Source organism: Empidonax traillii, unplaced genomic scaffold, assembly GCF_003031625.1.
Source record: "Empidonax traillii isolate 1590-97213 ecotype Southwest subspecies unplaced genomic scaffold, ASM303162v1 scaffold144:size1428860, whole genome shotgun sequence".
Taxonomy (NCBI): domain Eukaryota; kingdom Metazoa; phylum Chordata; class Aves; order Passeriformes; family Tyrannidae; genus Empidonax; species Empidonax traillii.
In genome coordinates, this window is record NW_020955337.1 from 197,765 (window position 1) to 215,510 (window position 17,746).

At 35.4% G+C, this 17,746-nt stretch overlaps 1 protein-coding gene across 1 annotated transcript in view; it reads right to left on the reverse strand.

The window, feature by feature from the left end:
- The window catches only part of LOC114057739 (lipopolysaccharide-responsive and beige-like anchor protein), a gene marked incomplete at its 3' end in the record, with an annotated part of 305,157 nt that overhangs the window by 189,181 nt on the left and 98,230 nt on the right, over positions 1 to 17,746 (reverse strand). The window contains exons 31-34 of the mRNA XM_027884383.1: positions 14,833 to 14,966; positions 6,162 to 6,240; positions 5,771 to 5,904; positions 3,476 to 3,537 (exon numbers count right to left, since the gene is read on the reverse strand). Coding sequence (XP_027740184.1) covers positions 3,476 to 3,537; positions 5,771 to 5,904; positions 6,162 to 6,240; positions 14,833 to 14,966 — 409 coding nt within the window. The remainder of the gene's footprint in view (positions 1 to 3,475; positions 3,538 to 5,770; positions 5,905 to 6,161; positions 6,241 to 14,832; positions 14,967 to 17,746) is intronic.

Consider the following 17,746-nt stretch of genomic DNA (forward strand, 5'->3'; position numbering starts at 1 on the left):
GTTTCCCTGTGCAGAAGTCTTGCCTTGCAATTGCACACGAGCACCTTCAACATCCTGATGTCACTCATTTAGAAGGGATAACAGAAGCAGGACTTCTCTCTTTTGGCTGGTTTAATTACCCCGACAGGATGCCAGCCCAGACGAGATGGTGCTTCCAGGTTCACTGTACTGTATGCATTTCTGATAAATGGGAAAAGAATAGATGACCTGGCAGAAGGCTCAGACAATAACATGTGATTTACAGGACATGAATGCAGCTACTATAAGATTTATCTGACAGCCCTCTCCGATAGTGGACTGTTGAGTATCCGATGGAATGATTTCTAGTCTGGAAAGTCTGCTACTGAGTAGCCATACACATTATTTATTTATTAGATGTTTTGGGTTGAAACCATTTTTAAATGATGCACTTCACAATGCTCAGCCATAAATTTAGTTTTAAACCCTAGAAGGGAGGTAGTGTTATTGGAATGTGTGTCAGACTGAATTAGGATGAGCAACACAACGCTTTTATAAAGTGGCCTTGAATGCAACGTCGATTCTTTCAAAAATGATATTAATGTCAAATAAGCAGGAACGCTTTGCAGTAATATTAAATGAAGGATTCTTTATGTTTTGATAGATTTATAGAAATGTAAGTATACATACAGAGATATGTCTCAAAATGTAGTGTGTCTATCAAAAACCTGGTTTTGTCTTAGAAAAAGCTTTTTGTGTGTATCTCAAACCACCTGTTTCTCTTTTTGCCTCTGTTAAATACAAAGCAATATACCAACATGCACACACTAAACAAATACAAAAGCAACAGTCTTTTTCCATATGCCTAAATATATGAAATTTAAAAAAGAAAAGAAATTAACCAGATGTCACAAATAGCTCCACAGAATAGTACCACTTCATTTTTTTTTAAATCAATTCAGCTAGGAAAGAGCTTTATTTTCACAATTTTACAAAAAAATTACTTGTGCAATATTGTTATGCTATTTTGCACTTCTGAGGAAAAAAAAAACATATTTCAGCCACAAATCTAAATAAACATCAGGAAGAAGTCGTATGTTTAAGAAAAAACAATCCAACGGCTTACACTGGATATACAACGTTTAAAATGAATTTTGAGAAGAGGTTATCGTACAAACACCAAAGATTAATCAAAGCAATCTTTCAATTTCATAAAGTGATGGCTGACAAATTTGTGAAGTTTTAAATCAAATTTGCAGATACTTACTTCGTAACTATGCCACATTATTTATGTGATTAAAAACTGTTTTTTGACCTGATCTTTTGATCTTTGGCACTTCATCCTCTCCATCTCCTCTTAAAAATTAATTAAAATTTTAGCAAAAGGATATCACTTCATTTCCCACCCTATCTTGCAGGGACAAAAACAGAAAAGAAAAAGGAAAAAAAAAAAAGAAAAAAATCAATCAAGCTCAACCCCATCTCCTCCCAGTATCTGTAAAATGTCGGCTTGAAATTCAATTTCATATCTCTCAAGCTTTCATGTAGCAAAAGACAGTTCACTTCTTAACAAAATAAATCACTTCTGTGATTGCCATGCTGACCTCTTTGAATTAGGAAAATTCAAAGTGAAAAATGTAATTATCACCCCCGAACAATCTGTATACATCTGGAGCTAATTTTAGATTCATTTCTCACATCATTTTTCATATTCTGCCAAAAATTACAGCTGCTATGCAACTTTAAAAAGACTTTGAGGTCTTGGCAACTTTACTGGTTTATTTCTACTATTTCACAAAGAACAACCTCGGACTGTGCAACCAGCCCTGCTGAGCAATCACGATAGCTTCAATTTGATTAGATTAGCATTAAAGTGGCATTGTGACACATATGACAAATAGATGCATTAGAGCACGTCATTTATTCCTTATCCTTTCCACTTCCCAAAACCAAACAAGTGACGTACAGTACAGAGCACAACATGATTTTAAGAAAGATTAGATTACCCTACCAAAAAAAGAGGGAAAGGTCAAGCACTAATTATTGATACAAGTAGCGTGGACACCGAAAACTAATTTTTTAAAATGGTAATACCAAGCTGTCAGACACATATTTAATACTCAGATTAGTTTTACTCTAGCGCATTAATGAATGAACAGGTAAAATTTGTATATGGATTTCTTGGTAGCAAAGATTCTTTTCTAATCTAAATCAGCTGCAAGTTCACACTCTAGAAGTTGTGAACAACGTTTACTTCCAGTATTGCCATACGTAAATTAACAATCTCTAAATTCCAAAAGTTCCAAGAGGAATATTAAGTTCCTTTCAGTGTAAAAAGATATTGCATTTCCTGAGGAAGATGGAAAAGTAGATGAGCAAAGTTCTAGTTACATTCATTAATAATAACCTCACTAGAAAACATAACTACTCTTCACTAGTTCATTGTAAAATCTATTAGGTGTAATCTCCAGAAGTAATTGTTCTTATTGCACTTTATTGACAATGTAGACTATCGATTTTTCACACCTTCTATGATTCTTTCATTTGTATTCATGAAATGTCTATCAGCACACTCTAAATAAATTTGGCAATATAGGCACTAAAACGAATAAATCGATGTGAAGAAACATTAATTTTGCATTATCCTTATTCGTCAGGCAAGCAAACCATAAGGGTTGTAAATGAAGGTCAAAGGTTTTGAAATGGGTCAGAACCCTTGACCTCCAGACCAATACCATTCCCATTAAAAAAGGCTATTTTAAAGTTTTAAGTAGGGGAATTTACTACCAGAAAGGTATAATTTTTAAGGCACCAAAAGAAGGGTTCAATAAAAACAGTCTTCCGTTTAATTACAAAAAAAAAAAAAAAAGAAAAAGAAAACAAGAAACCCCAAAAGAAAATCCAATTAATACAGCATACACAATTTAAAGTAAGTTCCTTAGGCTCTGGCTCTTTTCTAAACATGGGAATAGGTCACTTCTTTATCTAAAATCACTTTGCCTTTAGGAGTGGAGAATGTACCAATCTGCTGACAACCAGGGTTGCTTCCTTAAATTTTTCTCAAATTCTTAGTACTTGTCAAATCAATTAAGAGTGACAGGGTTTCAAAAGTATTTATCACTTGTTTCGTAACCTCTAGACAAAAGGAAAAATTCTATTTATCCCAGAGGATTCCGCATGTCAAGATGCAGAAATCAATGTTTCTTTAACTTTAATATTTTATTGATCCTATTTTATCTTATAAAAATGACAGCACAGAATTACTTAGGCACACCATCTTCAAGGCTACGTAAATACTCAATAGCATGATAATGCAAAACCATTCATATCTTCTCTCTTGAACTGAATAGACACAATATGATTTTGCTTTTAATCAAAAGGCCTTGTACATTATCTCTTTACGTATTTCATATAAACTTAAAGTCAAATTTGAAGTCAAATTTAGTGTCGAATTTTAACTGTAATTTCCATTGTGTTCAAAGACAGCAGTTTCAGACATTGCTACTTAAAATCTCACCTGAGAGCAAAGAAGCATCACCAGCTCCACAACTGAACTGCTAGATTTCATGCATACAAGGCCTACAAAAAGAAAAAAGTACACATAAATGCATGTTTATATGGCACCAGCTACTAACACAAACTGTTTTGAAGTTCAATAGACTAGAAGCACTTTGAAAAACAAAAGAAAACTGAAATTCTTATACCACCAATAGCAATACAGCTAATAGTAATACATTACCCCCATTATTCCCCTAAATGTTTGTATGTCAAAATGATCAGGAGTGTGGTTAACATATGTTATATTAATCCACTGTATCTACATTTTGCTATTTCTTGAAGGATTGGGTCATTATATATGCAGAGAAGGGAAATGGCTTTATGACCTTTGCTTTCTCCATTGCGCGTTCTCCTTTCAGCCCCCAGCTATCAATCAAGTTTCCATTTTGTTTCATGGCAGCAGACATCCCAAACACTCTTATTAGTACTTTGACCCCTAACCCCACACTAAACCTTAGCAGAAGTGCAAGCAGTAACCTATTATATATATTTTCAATTGTTTATAAACTAATTTGACTATTATTATTTGGGTTTGCATTTTGTTTGGTGTTTTTCTGTAACTGGATTTTAGGCCCAAAAATTGGTTTCATGTGTTTATTTTTGTCTAGACAGTTCATACACTCTCAATAATTATCCTGCCTTTTTTTTTTTTTTTTTTTTTTTTTTTTTTTTTTTTTTTTTTTTTTTTTTTTTTTTTTTTTTTTTTTTTTTTTTTTTTTTTTTTTTTTTTTTTTTTTTTTTTTGGTCACCCAATCTATGAAATATTCATCTATCTGTGTATATAACCTATACTACAGTCAAAATACTTTGAAACAGATCACCTATTATCTTCAGAAAAGAAAAAGAAAATGTAACTAAATAGAATATTTACTTCTTTGGCAAATCGGAGCTTTAAGGAAAATCACTTTTCTGTTTTTTATTAAATAAATGAAATAATTTTGTTCACAAGGCAGCTTCCATTAAAATGTTTAGCAGCTAAGGTGATGCCCACATGGATGAACAGAAGTAGAATCCCATCTTCTTGAGTCTCACAGAAGGCAATTCGTACACTTCTTCCTTCCATTTCTTCCTACTCAAAACAGTAAGCAAGCTGAAATCCTAAACTAAATAACTTTAATTTCATTGAGGTTTAGCAAAGTCTAGATTTTGATATAGTCAGTCTTCAGGAAAACACTTGACAGTGTTTGATCCTCTCATTGTGTTTGTGCCAATGTTAACTATATTCAGCACTATAATACGGCATGACTGTCCTAATTCAAGAAACACTTAGTTCCAAAAATGTTTTTTAAGAGGAACTTTAACTCCCTAGGAAGAAACTGGATGTATTAGCCCAAATACAGCTCACGTGCAAGTTATCAGCCAGAGTTAAGCAACCATGAGATCCTACCATGAGTGCACTTTTCACTGGAAGCTCCAACAAGCTCTGGCTCTAATTCCAGTCACCTCTTTAACTAGACAAAATCTGCAACTTTCTCAAAATTCAGTGGACAAAGCATATGATACAGTGAAGTTATGAGAAAACTGAAAAACTGGTGTCACTACTAAACTCACAGCGCTCCAATAGACACAATTTTTTTAATTGAGCATGTTAATGTCTGCATTGCAGAACGGAGCCTCATTTTTAAACAGAGAAATCCACCTGTAGAAAGAAAAGTCCATCAGTGCCAGAGAATTATTCCCAATACTGACAACATATTCTTCTTACCTGTATGGCTGCCTTCCAACTGGAAACCAGAAAGGCAGAAGCAGACCCACATGCAAGACATAGACCAGAAACATGCTCTACTGACTTAGTTCCCAAGAAGCCTTCTGCTATAACATCCCAGTAAAAATGCAAGGTCTTTGTGCTTAACTTTCTACATTATACACTTTAGTTTGCAAAAAAGTGTTGACCATGACAACCAATTTTTTTTTTAAGGCTCACAAAACATATTTCATACACCAGCTTCTATAGGACAATTTGCTGGAAGAGTTGGAAAACTAAGGAAGAGACAACTGTAGTTGGTCTCTCATAATGAGATACAGGAAATTATGAGATGAGATGGGCACAAAGAGGTTGCAGAGATGGTAAAAATGAGGAGGCAATGACAATGACCTCGGGTGACTAAAGACAGAAGGAACTGGAGGAAGAGAAATCCAGTGAACAGCACTGTTAGGAACTGAAGGAAGAAATCTTCTAAATAAAGAAATCTTGTGTCTCCAAAGTAAAACAAAGCACACCTTAAAAAAAAACTTTTTTTAAATGGAAACTTACTTGTACCTTCTATCAGCAACTCCTGCCCGTGACTGCCCAAAAGAGTCCGAGAAAGAAAGGGAGCAAAATCCACAAAAATCTCTCTCAGAAGTGGGGCAGCTTTTTCCAAAGCATGTTCAAGCCTGTCTGTAATACTAGTAGAGAGATACATGTAATTAGCAAGAAGAAAGATACTGAAATTTCATAAAAACTAATACAGATTTTGACAATGTTAAGTGGTATGTATAAGAAGGAATTAATAATCTGCTACTCAGTATTTTCCCAAACCCTCATTAGGTATTGAATATCAGCAGAAGAAAATTCTTAAGTTATGTGGAAAAAGAGTATCAACTGTAATATCAAAAATGTGAGCCACAGCACAGCTGTTCAGTCGTTCAGTTGAAGAAGTTACCTCATATTTGAGGCGGAATCCTCAGGCACTGAAGAAACTGTAGGAACAGATGGCAATTTTGAACTGGATGATCCCCTTCCTACAAGAGAAAGTAATAATAAACAAATTATAGAAAAATATATTACAGAGATTAGAAAATCAGACCAGAAACTAAAGCCTTGAGCTTGATCTCTGAGAAATCATGGGTTTCAAGTGTTGTGTGAGAACTAGGTAAAAACCCTTTACCTCTTCGTACCTCAAACATTTTCTTCCAGAAGAGTCACATTTACTTGCATTCATATTTATGAAGTATGCCATGGCAAGCTTTTTAAATGCTGCTCTAGTACAAATAGAAAGTAATTCAAGGAAGTATTGCAGTTTGTTTTGTGAAGGAAGTCAGACTAGACTGCAGTGATCCCTTTTAGTCTTATAAGCCATTATTCTCATTGAACAAATTCAGTAATGCAACCTTAACGAATACAAACAATGTCTTACACCTTTAATGTTCCTGTAATGTGCTAATATATATATATAGTAACACTAATATATAATAAAGCCAAATAGTAAAAAGTTTTAAAGCATCTCTTCTGGTTACAGGAAGTGCTCATGTAATTTCAAGTAACTTGCACAGTATTTTTGTATAAAATTAAAATACATTTGTGTCAAAATCACGCAGAAAACAAAATGAGTGGGTATTTCCAAGACCCTGCCTTTAACTTTTGCAACATTAGGACTCCAACAGAGACAGCTATGATAAAATTTTCCATTGCATTGCCAGTGTCATTAGCACGATGGCAGTGGTATAACCTCATTTATGAGTTATTAACTTTGCCACATCAATTATTCAGAGGGTGATAGGGAAGACTGGGTCACTTATGTATCCTACACTTAAAAAAAAAAAAAAAGGCAGTTGTGTTACGTCAAATTGACACTACATGGCTCTCATCAGCACAGGAGGAATCTGTAAATATTAAATTCTGCAGTTCAGTATATAAAGAGAAATACAACCTCCATACTGCAGTATGGATTGGTATTAGCGATGATGAACAGGGGGTAAGCCAAGACAGCCAGAGACTTCACAGATATTTTCTGCCAGGATAGGAATGGTGACTCACAAATCTTACACTGCATTCCAAACTACAGAGAGGAATGAATATCAGCAGACAGATTTCTGTGCATTTCCCAGGAGCATGACTGCTTCTAGTCCATATGCAATCCTATCTCTTTCCACCCTTAGACCCTGTCCTATTCTCTTTCCTCTCACCTCGCCACTTTCAGATTCTTATGCTGCTGGAGAAGAGGGGAGGGGGGGAAAAAGGAAAAAAGCATGAAGGAAGAGAGTTTAATCATTTCAGTTCTCACATCTACCTTAGCAAAGACATGACCCTTCTCAGAACTGTAACTATAGAAACATTCCTGATGGTCCCACCTACAATGGTGTGCGCTCAGTTAAATGCAACCTGTCTGGAAATCAGCTGCTAAGATCTTGAAACTGTCTACCAAAATGTGTCAACTGTAACTCTTCAAAGTCTCTTAACCTGACTGAAGTGGAATAGATTTGAAAAGTGATGGCAAAGACAGATCTTTGAGATTGTGAGTTTATTTCTCCTGTCAAATTTTAAACTTCTGCTCCAAAACTGTGGCACACAGAGCCTCCTCCAAGAAATGTTGGGGTTTTGTGGTAGTAGGGTGGGTTTTTTTGTTTTTCTATCCAGGGAAAATGTTTTTTTCTAATCTTGTTTCAAAGACATCATAGAAAGTAATAAAATAAACTACAGCATCAAAATAATGAAAAGTTTCGCTCTTACTTCTTTTTCTTTCTTCACAGGCAGGAGATATCTTTGTGACTGTGATTCACTTATGCCTTTCAAAAATTCAACCTGTAGCTGTATGGGGATGATGGGATCAGAAGGAAATTGAGTGGGCCATACAGAATGAAGGATAAGAAAGCAGTGAACAAAGTGTTAGCTGAAAGTAAAGCGAAACATCAATCTTCTGGGCATTGTATCCTAAATAATTTATCCAATAAAGGCTAATCAAATATATACTCCTGGAAGTTTCAACAGTTATGGCTAGATTTTGGAGATGTTTCAATATTTTCAGGGATATTATTTCATTTCTTTAAGATCTCGTTTTACATAGTCAAACCACCAAAAAGTATTTTGGGCATTCCCAAAGGAAAAGCTGTCAAATGAAGTGCCAAAAATTAGGACAAAGCTTCCTGAACAGAAAAACAAAACAAAGCCCACAGAAGGAAGCAAGCCACATGATTCAGTGATTCCAATGACTCCAGTTGTTTGTCAGATACTTAACAGCTTTTTAAACTAATTTTTTTTTTAAATTAAGATTTTAAAACAATTATTTCATTTTTCATGATAACCTTTATTTGAATAGTTTCACTAGAATTCTCAGCTTTCTCCCTAAAGCCCAACATCCCCATTCTCATTTAACAAAGCCCTTCTAGCTTAAAAATATTCTCAAGTCCACATGCCCAGTAGTGGATTTACCCCTACACTGTCCATAAGGAGAAATCAGCACATTGGTCTGGGTAGTTCAACACAACACCAAACTGAAATGGACTCCAAAGCCTTCAAAATGAGAAAGTCCTCTCAACACACAGACTGTGTCTGCAGAATGTCTAGTAATGTAAATGTTCAAATGCTTTTTATTACATCTAAAATCTGTGACCAGTAATCCACTACTTATTGGGTATGGTTATAAAGTCAATAATATATACAACTGAAATTCCACCCTATTAAATGCAAGGATCATTTTATCAGTATAAAATAAGACTTGACAGTGTAGCGTAACAGCGTGAGTTTTACAATTAAATGAGATGAAAATAATTCTATGCAATATTTAGGCCATCAGCAAAATAAATAAGGGGAAAAAATAGAAAAAAGATCAAGGGAAACATCTGCAAGGACAATGAAAGGGCATAATAGCCATCATGAGGCTAATAAAGAGACATAATCTCAGTCTAGGGTAACTTGGGCTTTTTGCTGTTTTATTTTTGTGGATAGGTTGGGGTTTTTTTGGTTTTCCGTTTTTTCAACACAACTGCTAAAAACAGTTTGAGTGGGAGATAAAGGAAATCACTGACAACACAGGACACGATTGTTTTTTCTTCTAGAAATAAAAACAAACTGTGCAAAACAGATTATGCTTAAATGTAAAACTTGGAAATTTTAGGTTAAACTAACTTCTAAATATAGACATAACAGAAAAAGCATTGATCATCTGAATTTGACAATAGCCTAAGGCAGGCATCTACATAAACTGATGTTCTTTTTTTGAAGATTACATGGAGATATTTATGGTCTGAATTTCTTCAGACTTATCAACACCTAAGCCCACATTCCAAACTCAGATGTATTTCACTAAAAGGGGTGAATCTCTGATTTATTGCAGCTGAGAATTTCCGTGGCGTTTTTCAATAGGATTAGGCATAGTGATTTCTGCATGCAAATTTTGTTTTGTGGAAGTACTTTTTTTACTTTATTTAACTCAGAGGTGGCTTTTCATTCTACTTTTCCTGCCTTTCGTGAAAAAGATGAAAATACTTCAGTAGCATATTTTCATCCACAACACACATGTGGGTAAGTGCAGTAGCTACTTCAAACATGTGGAACTAAACTGACTTATCTCTTCCTTATCCTTTCACTGATAAACTGGCTCCTTCAAACTGACAGTTTTACAGACATTTGCAAGAACATAAAAGAAAATGCAAATAGATCATCTGTCTAGCACCCTTACAGTGAAGCCTTATTGTTTATTCAAGGTCCTCAAGGGTCTAAACAAATAAGTGTCTCTAGTAATAAAATATTGCTAAAGAAACTCCTTGTGCAAGATCCTTATGCTTTTACATATACACTTACGAAGTACACTTGGCAATACACAAGCAGTACATGAGGATATACTTGACTCTCTGAGAACAGAGATGAGGTAAAAAGAATAAGAGTTGAATTAAATAATCATACCCCTTAATTTTGTACAACAGACCTGCTGTACACTGATGCCCTTTGTGGAAGAGGCATCCAGCAAAATAATGAGCTTATTCAAAAATACACTTCCGGGGCTGGAAGTGCACAATGCAAGACTACAATGAAAGGTTTTACAAGCTAATATAAGGGATCTGTTACATAAACACATCTGTAGGCTAAAACAAAACAGACTTCATGAAACAATGGTGAAAACTTCTCTTAAGAGAAGTGGCTTTAAAACAGTTTTTTCACTGACACAATAGTAAGCCATTTCCATTGCATATCATCAGCATTTGAGATTTTTAAAAGTGTCATTTTGCTCTGGTAACTCACCTTCAATTACTGTCACTGTAAAGTTGGAATTCTCTTTGAAACAGCTACTATAATCCAGCGAATTTCTTCAACAACCTCAACACTGACGGTAACTTACTTCACACTCATTTTTCTTACTTTATCTTGTCTCCTGCTAATTTATTTTACCGCAAGACTTCAAGTTCATTTTCATGTATGTATAAAAATCAATAAATACCATTCATCTTCGCAAAACAAGCCAACTTGTTTTGAGAATGTTTAGAGAAAATTTACATTTCTCTATAAACAGAACAAGCATTCAGGAGTCACAACTCCATTTTTATGTCCTGTTACTGCCTATCCCTGTGTTTCTCCCAAGCATCCATCTCCTTTATCCACCTCAACCTTTGACATGGCCTCGTTTATTACTTAACACTTAGGGGAACAGCCCCTGTGTCTTCTCAGGAGAAGCAAAAGTCCTGTGGGCAACTCTGTGTGGCTCAGAGGCAAAACAAGTGAAACTCAAAGAACTTCAAGTAGGAAGGGGAGGAAACAGGCAACAGAAAATGAGTGGAACTTCCCCATGTTTTCTACATTCAGTGCATCAGTAATGACAAGAGGCAATTCACTCCTGCTTCCCACAGACTTTTCCCACTGTCTGCATAGAAGTTATATTTGAACAACCATTTGCAAACTGAATAGTGAAAGACTGAATTCTTTAGAGCGAAGCAGTAATAAAATACATGTGAAATCCTTCAAGTACATAAACAGAGAAACTCAGAGCATCAGAGAAAACACTGGGAGTGCAAAGTGCAAAACAGTTTAAAAAATTCACACCACTTCAGAACATTACAGCTGTAATTGAAACATTTAAAAGGAAAACTAAGTGACAAACAAAAATACAGGCACCCTGCTAGCATATTCACATTAGCTCAGGCAACTCAGCCAAGTCCTGCCTATCCAAATATTAGTCCTGTCTTAGCAGTAGCCCTTCCTGGACACAGCATGTGCAGGAGAATCTCACATTCAGCCTACGAGACAATCCAAGGAAGAAACAACTCGAGTGAATTCCCCCTTCTTAGATTACTATTAGTAAATATGTTCATTTGCTCAATACCACCCTCTGTAAGTGACAATAAATTATTGGCTCAGCATGGGCCACCAAGCTTTATTTTCTCCATGCATTTCCAAGATATTTCAACAATTGGACCAGCAATTCCAGCAAACCAACAACCCAAACATCAGCCATCAGCAACATACTGACAGGAAAGTTCAGACTACAAGGGGCACTTTTGTGTTTTTGTGCTGTGAAAACTACTCTGCAGCTTGAATGAGTAAAGGTGAAGGAACTTCTTCAAAAAGGCCAGGTTGAGGGCAAAACATGTTTTCACCCTCTTTCAAAGTATGAGAGGAACAGAGTGAGCTTAGATAGTTATCTTTCCAACTTGTCAACACGTCGTGTTTGGCAGGTCAGGATACGTCACATCCATGTGATATGAGCTGAAGACCATCTCAAGCATCAAATATCTGAGATACTACAACCCTTGGGCTACAGGTAAGATGCAAACATCAGGAAAAATTATCAGGACGGAGGCTGATGTATTCTGAGCACACACAAAGGGCAATGGAGGCATCTGGAACCACACAGACTGATTGGTATTTCAACACAAGTAATTCTGATATCACATCTACAGGTGGAGGATGCTCACATACTATATAAAACTTATTGACAAACTGAGTGTACGTACACAGAGCAATTAGAACACTACCACTTGCTGTTTAATCCTATTTCAGTGTCTGCGTCTCACTTTCATCTCTGTTTTGGAGTAAATCTGCTCGAGTTTTCACAATAAAGCATTATATGTTAATATATTATGGTTCTGTTAATCAGTTTTTAAAACTTATGAAACAAATTTATATTCACTACACAGACTCCTTAAGCTCAGCATACTTAAAAAAGGATTTAATTCATTTACTTTCTTAGCAGAATTATAATGAATGTTAGCTGAAAAAATGAGATAGATGTGTTGATTTTCTGCTGCATGAAAACAAAAATTAGTGACAGAACAAGCGATTTGAAATGAGAGGAAATTTATATATATTTTGGTTTTATAGGAAGTTTGCTTATGGCTACTTCCATACTCAAATAAAAAAAAAAAACCAAACAAATTAAGGTCTTATACAGAACTTGATTTCAAACATAATGTGTGCAATTTTACACAAGCAACATTAGATGTAAAACCCTCCAACTCCGCAAAATTTTTGTTTCTATGCCATTATTTTACCGGGCAAAAAGGAACAGTCTCACATTTTAATCTGTTTAAGGCATGATTTCACTTATCCCTTTACTTTTTCTTTTAATTAATTAGATTGCCAGTCTAAACATGTCTATTTTTAATCCTGATTAGTTTCTTTTTATGCATATCAGTTCAGATTACATGTCCAATTTTTGCCAAAACTCCCAGACATGCTGGAAGTCACACAGTTACAAACTACATTAGTCTTGTTTATTGTCTGGATCTCTCATACATTCTACAGCCATAGGAGCACCTATTTTTTTCTTCTATACGTTCCTAAAAGATTGACTAATCTGAAAATCAATGCTGGTCTGTTTTGTTTTTATCAAAAGCAAGCGAATACTTGCTTCAGAAATTATAATAATTAAGCCCTCATCTAATAGGGGTAAACCAGACAGAAGTTAACAAATTCACAATTATTTAAAACCATTTCAGTGTAGGTAAGGTTTTATTATTTTTAAAACAGATTAGCTTCTCAGAGTCAATCTTCACCAAAGAACTGTGACACTTCAAAAGACAGTTCATTCCCCTATTTCAAACACTACTCCTGGACTAGTACAGTGCTACCTCCTCTAATTTTTTGGGACAAAATGGATTCTCCCCTTTACAAAAAGTAAGAACATACTAGATTTCAATAGTTTTTCTTTTCCTTTATCCAAGAAATGGAATGGGCAGTTGAAGATTGTCTTGCAGACACATGAGTACTACAGGACATGATAACAGATCACATTTTTTTCCCAAGTCTTTCCAGTTCGGATATAAGTTCATAAAAACAGGAAGCAAGAAACTCAAGCGCTAGAAAAAAACCTAATAATCAGGCAGAGCTCGAGACTTCCTTGATTTAAGATGCAATCAGTTCTAAGTCTTGAAATCAAACTTCATGGGCATGATTATGAGATTCTACATAGCCTTGTGACTTTAACATGGCTAAGTAGAAAAGCACGCCTTTGGAACAGCATATAAGGTTAAACATCATTCATCTCACACAAGAACAACCAGAGAAAGTAAGGGTTCAAAGGAACACTTGCTTATAAACAACCTACTCAATTTTGTCCCCACTGAAAAAAACTGTCCAAAGCAATTAGTTTGGCATCAACACTGAATTTGACCTCAGGCTAAAGCTATTGGAAACACTTGTATGTAATTTTCAGTTCTACTTAGCACTACGACATATATCCTTAGGCAAATACCCTAGAATTTATAAATGAGCTTATACTTTACATAATATATCTGTAACAAAAAGCAGTCTTTAGAATATACCATATTTATACTAAATACAAGTTAATATAGTATGCCTGCTTTACACAATACTGAGAAATCTTGAAATTATGACAAATATTGCTCAGATATTTCCATTTGTTGCAAAGTTGGGGCTTTTCTAATAAAGTACTACTTTTGTAATTTTCTTATTTATAAACAGGTTAGTTTTTAGATTGGCGTAGCCACAGCAGCAAAATTAAGAATAACAAAATTATCTGGGGGACAAATTCTCAAAAAATATTCATAAGTATTCTTATATTCATGAATCTGTGTGACATCACTGACAATCAGTCCAGTCTAACTTAAAGCCATGTCTATTTTCCTGAAAAGTATCTGATGCTGGTCTTTGTTAGAGGCACAGATACCAAATGCAGGTCTGCAAGCTGCTGTGTGAGGGTGTATGACAAAGTTCTGACAAAGTAATATGCAGGATTAAAACGTCTCAAAGGTCCTTTCGTCTAATTTAGGACATACCACACACATTCCAGTAGTTTAAAAACAATAAAAAACCCAAACAGAATGTAAAACAGTACCTTCCTAGATTATTGGCACATTCTCCCCTCACCAAGAAAATACAGCCAGCAATTAAGTATCAATATTCTTAGTACAAGTAAGACTCATATAGATACATATATACATATACACTAATCAGTAGGCAGCTAATGACTTAATGTCTGAAAAACAACTGTTCTCACCAACAGTGTTTTGTGATATGGAAAACTACTGAAAAAAATCTTACCTTCACCTAACAAATAACATGTAACAAAAACCTGTTTATTTGTATTCCAAGTGACTGGTGAGGGAAGAAAAAGCAAGAGAGGAAGGGATGGTATTTAAGGTATTTCATTTACCCTTACTTACCAGGAGATTCTCCTGACAGATCCGGGGCTTGGGCTGAATCTAAAGAAGAAACCACACTGACAGCATTTGTAGGAACACCAACTGCAGCTGTAGAAGAGGAAATGGTTGATTTCTTCGGTGGTACAACAACACTCCTAGGTGAAGACAGAAAGTCAGTAAATCTTACTGTGTGTGAAGGTTCAAACATCGTGATCCATGCTTTTAATTCTAGCAGTTATGCTTCTATGTCCTGCAAAAGTACCATTCCTTCCCTACTTTCTTTTTCCATCATCTTTTGTAACCCACCTTAACCTAAAGGACACCTCATCCTTGTTTATGGTACACTTCAACATCTCGTCCACTTCCACAAAATCCCTGACAAACAATCACACAGTTTGAAGATCACCAGCGTAACTGTTTGGCAACTGGGTTTTTCTTTTCTCCTTGGTTTCCCCCCAAGAGTTGGTTTAAAACTTGAGGCAACATTTACAAAAGACGTTATAGTATTCAAAGTTAAAATATTAAGGTGAATTATCAAGATCAAAGATTGTCTTGAAGTCTACTACTGCTGGGATTCTAATGCAGAACAGAAGAATGACTGAAGAAGGATATACTATGGCTAAAAATATCCTAACACACATCCACGTGCACATACAAACATTCACACATCTTAAAAATATGTCTATGAATTTCAGTACATCTTGTCAATCGAGTTTTATTAACAAACCAAAACATTCTTTGGAGTTAAGAGAGAATCTCCATCCTTTCTACAAGTTAAATGTCAGGACTTACAGTCATCATTAAAGACTACATCAGAGGCAAAGATGCAAAGTGACAAGTTAGGCACGGAGATTTATCTGACATGTTACTAAGACATCTATTTACGCCATATACCAATTTCAATTAAATGGTAGTACTTTATTCCAAATACCTAAAAGGCCTTGTTAAGCATACGTTAAAGGCATTTTTAATTGCAAGTTAGCTCCATAAACATGCAAAACCCCAGCTAATGAGGTAAATAGTACAGCTGATATATAATGTACTCCCACTGCAGCGCTTACTTTTAATTACCTGGTGTTAACCATAAGCCGAAAATCTTCAACATTCAATTTATTTAATCACATCTTTTGTTGACGGTAATATAACTACACACTGAAAGTATTCCCTTAATAGCTTTAAAATATTCATTTTTCTAAATAAAATAACTCAGAAACTTGACCTAAATTCAGGTGTGATAGCAACCAAAGAAATTCTGTCAAATATTTCTAAAACAGTTCTTGCTAGAACGGGGAGAGGAGGACTGACTGTATTGGACTCCCTCCTTCAGTCACAAGATGTCAAAAGATGTCACAGAAGCTAGACCACGTTACTGATTAAATCAACCCTCCTTAATGGCAGGAGTAGGCAGGCACCATACTTGGAGGCAGTACATGTCATATCATTATAAGGGTGACTGCTAATGTTAACTAGTCACTAAAAAAATAGAAGCAACAACACCTGAGCCCCAAGTCAAGATACTGTGCCTAAACCATGAATTTTCCTCTTATGTTCATGTCTGCTTCCCTGAAATATGAACAATGGACTTTAAAATATATATATATTTAGACAGTTTTCTAAATTATAACCACATTACCAATTAATTTTGCATCACCCAGGTTTAAGAAGGGGATCTCTCACTCAAGATTCTGTGACATTCACTGCCTAGAACTGTTACTACTATTCTATAACACACATTCAAATACCTGGAAGGGGTGTGGAAATGAATACATGTTTTGAATGAATACATTTGTACGCAAATTCACCTACACATAGTAAACTTTCAGACATTTCTACAACATTCATGATTACAGCACTGAAGCCCAGGTGTATTCCTTTACAGACTTTTAAGTTCTTTTACTGTATAGATATCTAATACAAGAAACACTAATCAATAATATGAAACCCAAAATCATGCAGACAGATTATAAATACATGTCTAGCCAGGGGGACTCCATGAGATCTTACTGCATGATCTGGAAAAATTTCTTTGCACACCCATTGAGTTACAGAAACAATATCCTTCTGCTGCTAGCTAATATAGATACAATTATATTGGATGCAAGGTGATATGGGTGGGAGAATGCTTAGTGACAAATTTTGGTGCATGTGTAGATGGAAGTTGTGAACACACAGGTTGTGTCTGTTCAAAACATGTAATTTATGTAATTAATTCTAAATTGGAAAACATCACATGACCTTGAGGATAAAAACAAATCTTGTAGAGAACCTTTCTGCTTCCAGGGCTTATAGTCCATCAGAATTCTCTCAAAACATCCAGTCAGAAGGGCTGTGTCTTCTGAATGCCTACAAAGGCTACTGATCCTATTCTCTGACACTAGAGCCCCAGGAACTAGGAAACAGGTTGCATTATAAGCTTATAAGCTGTAAAGAACAAGCCAGAAGCACACCTTAAAAAAAAAAAAAGGTTGAATTTTGATTTATGTTATATTTTGGAAAACACTCCTTTTATATAAAAATCAGGGACTAAACATGTTAGAAAGATCAAGAAGGAGTTTTAGAACAGGAGTAAGTTTTAGCACTACTAGAAGCAGCTCCTCACAGGGCAAGTAACAGCTCTGGAACTGCCTGGGATCAAGGAAGCCCAAATGCAGACAGAGCTGTTACCTTAACACTGCTCATCTGCAGCTGACAATGAGTGCAGACAAAAGAAATCCCAGCTACAAGCGCCTTCTGTTCTCTGTGCTGTTTATGACAAAACATTACATATTATCATTCCTTCCTGCAAACTTCTACTGACCTTCAGTGTTCTTAAGTGTAGTTGCACTGAGGGAGCAGTTTCAGCAAGTTGTCAGACTCTCTACAGCTACCCAAGGAAAGACGTGTTCAAGCAAAGGAATTCAGACTTTATTTCCCCCCCCCGGGCTGCAACAGACAG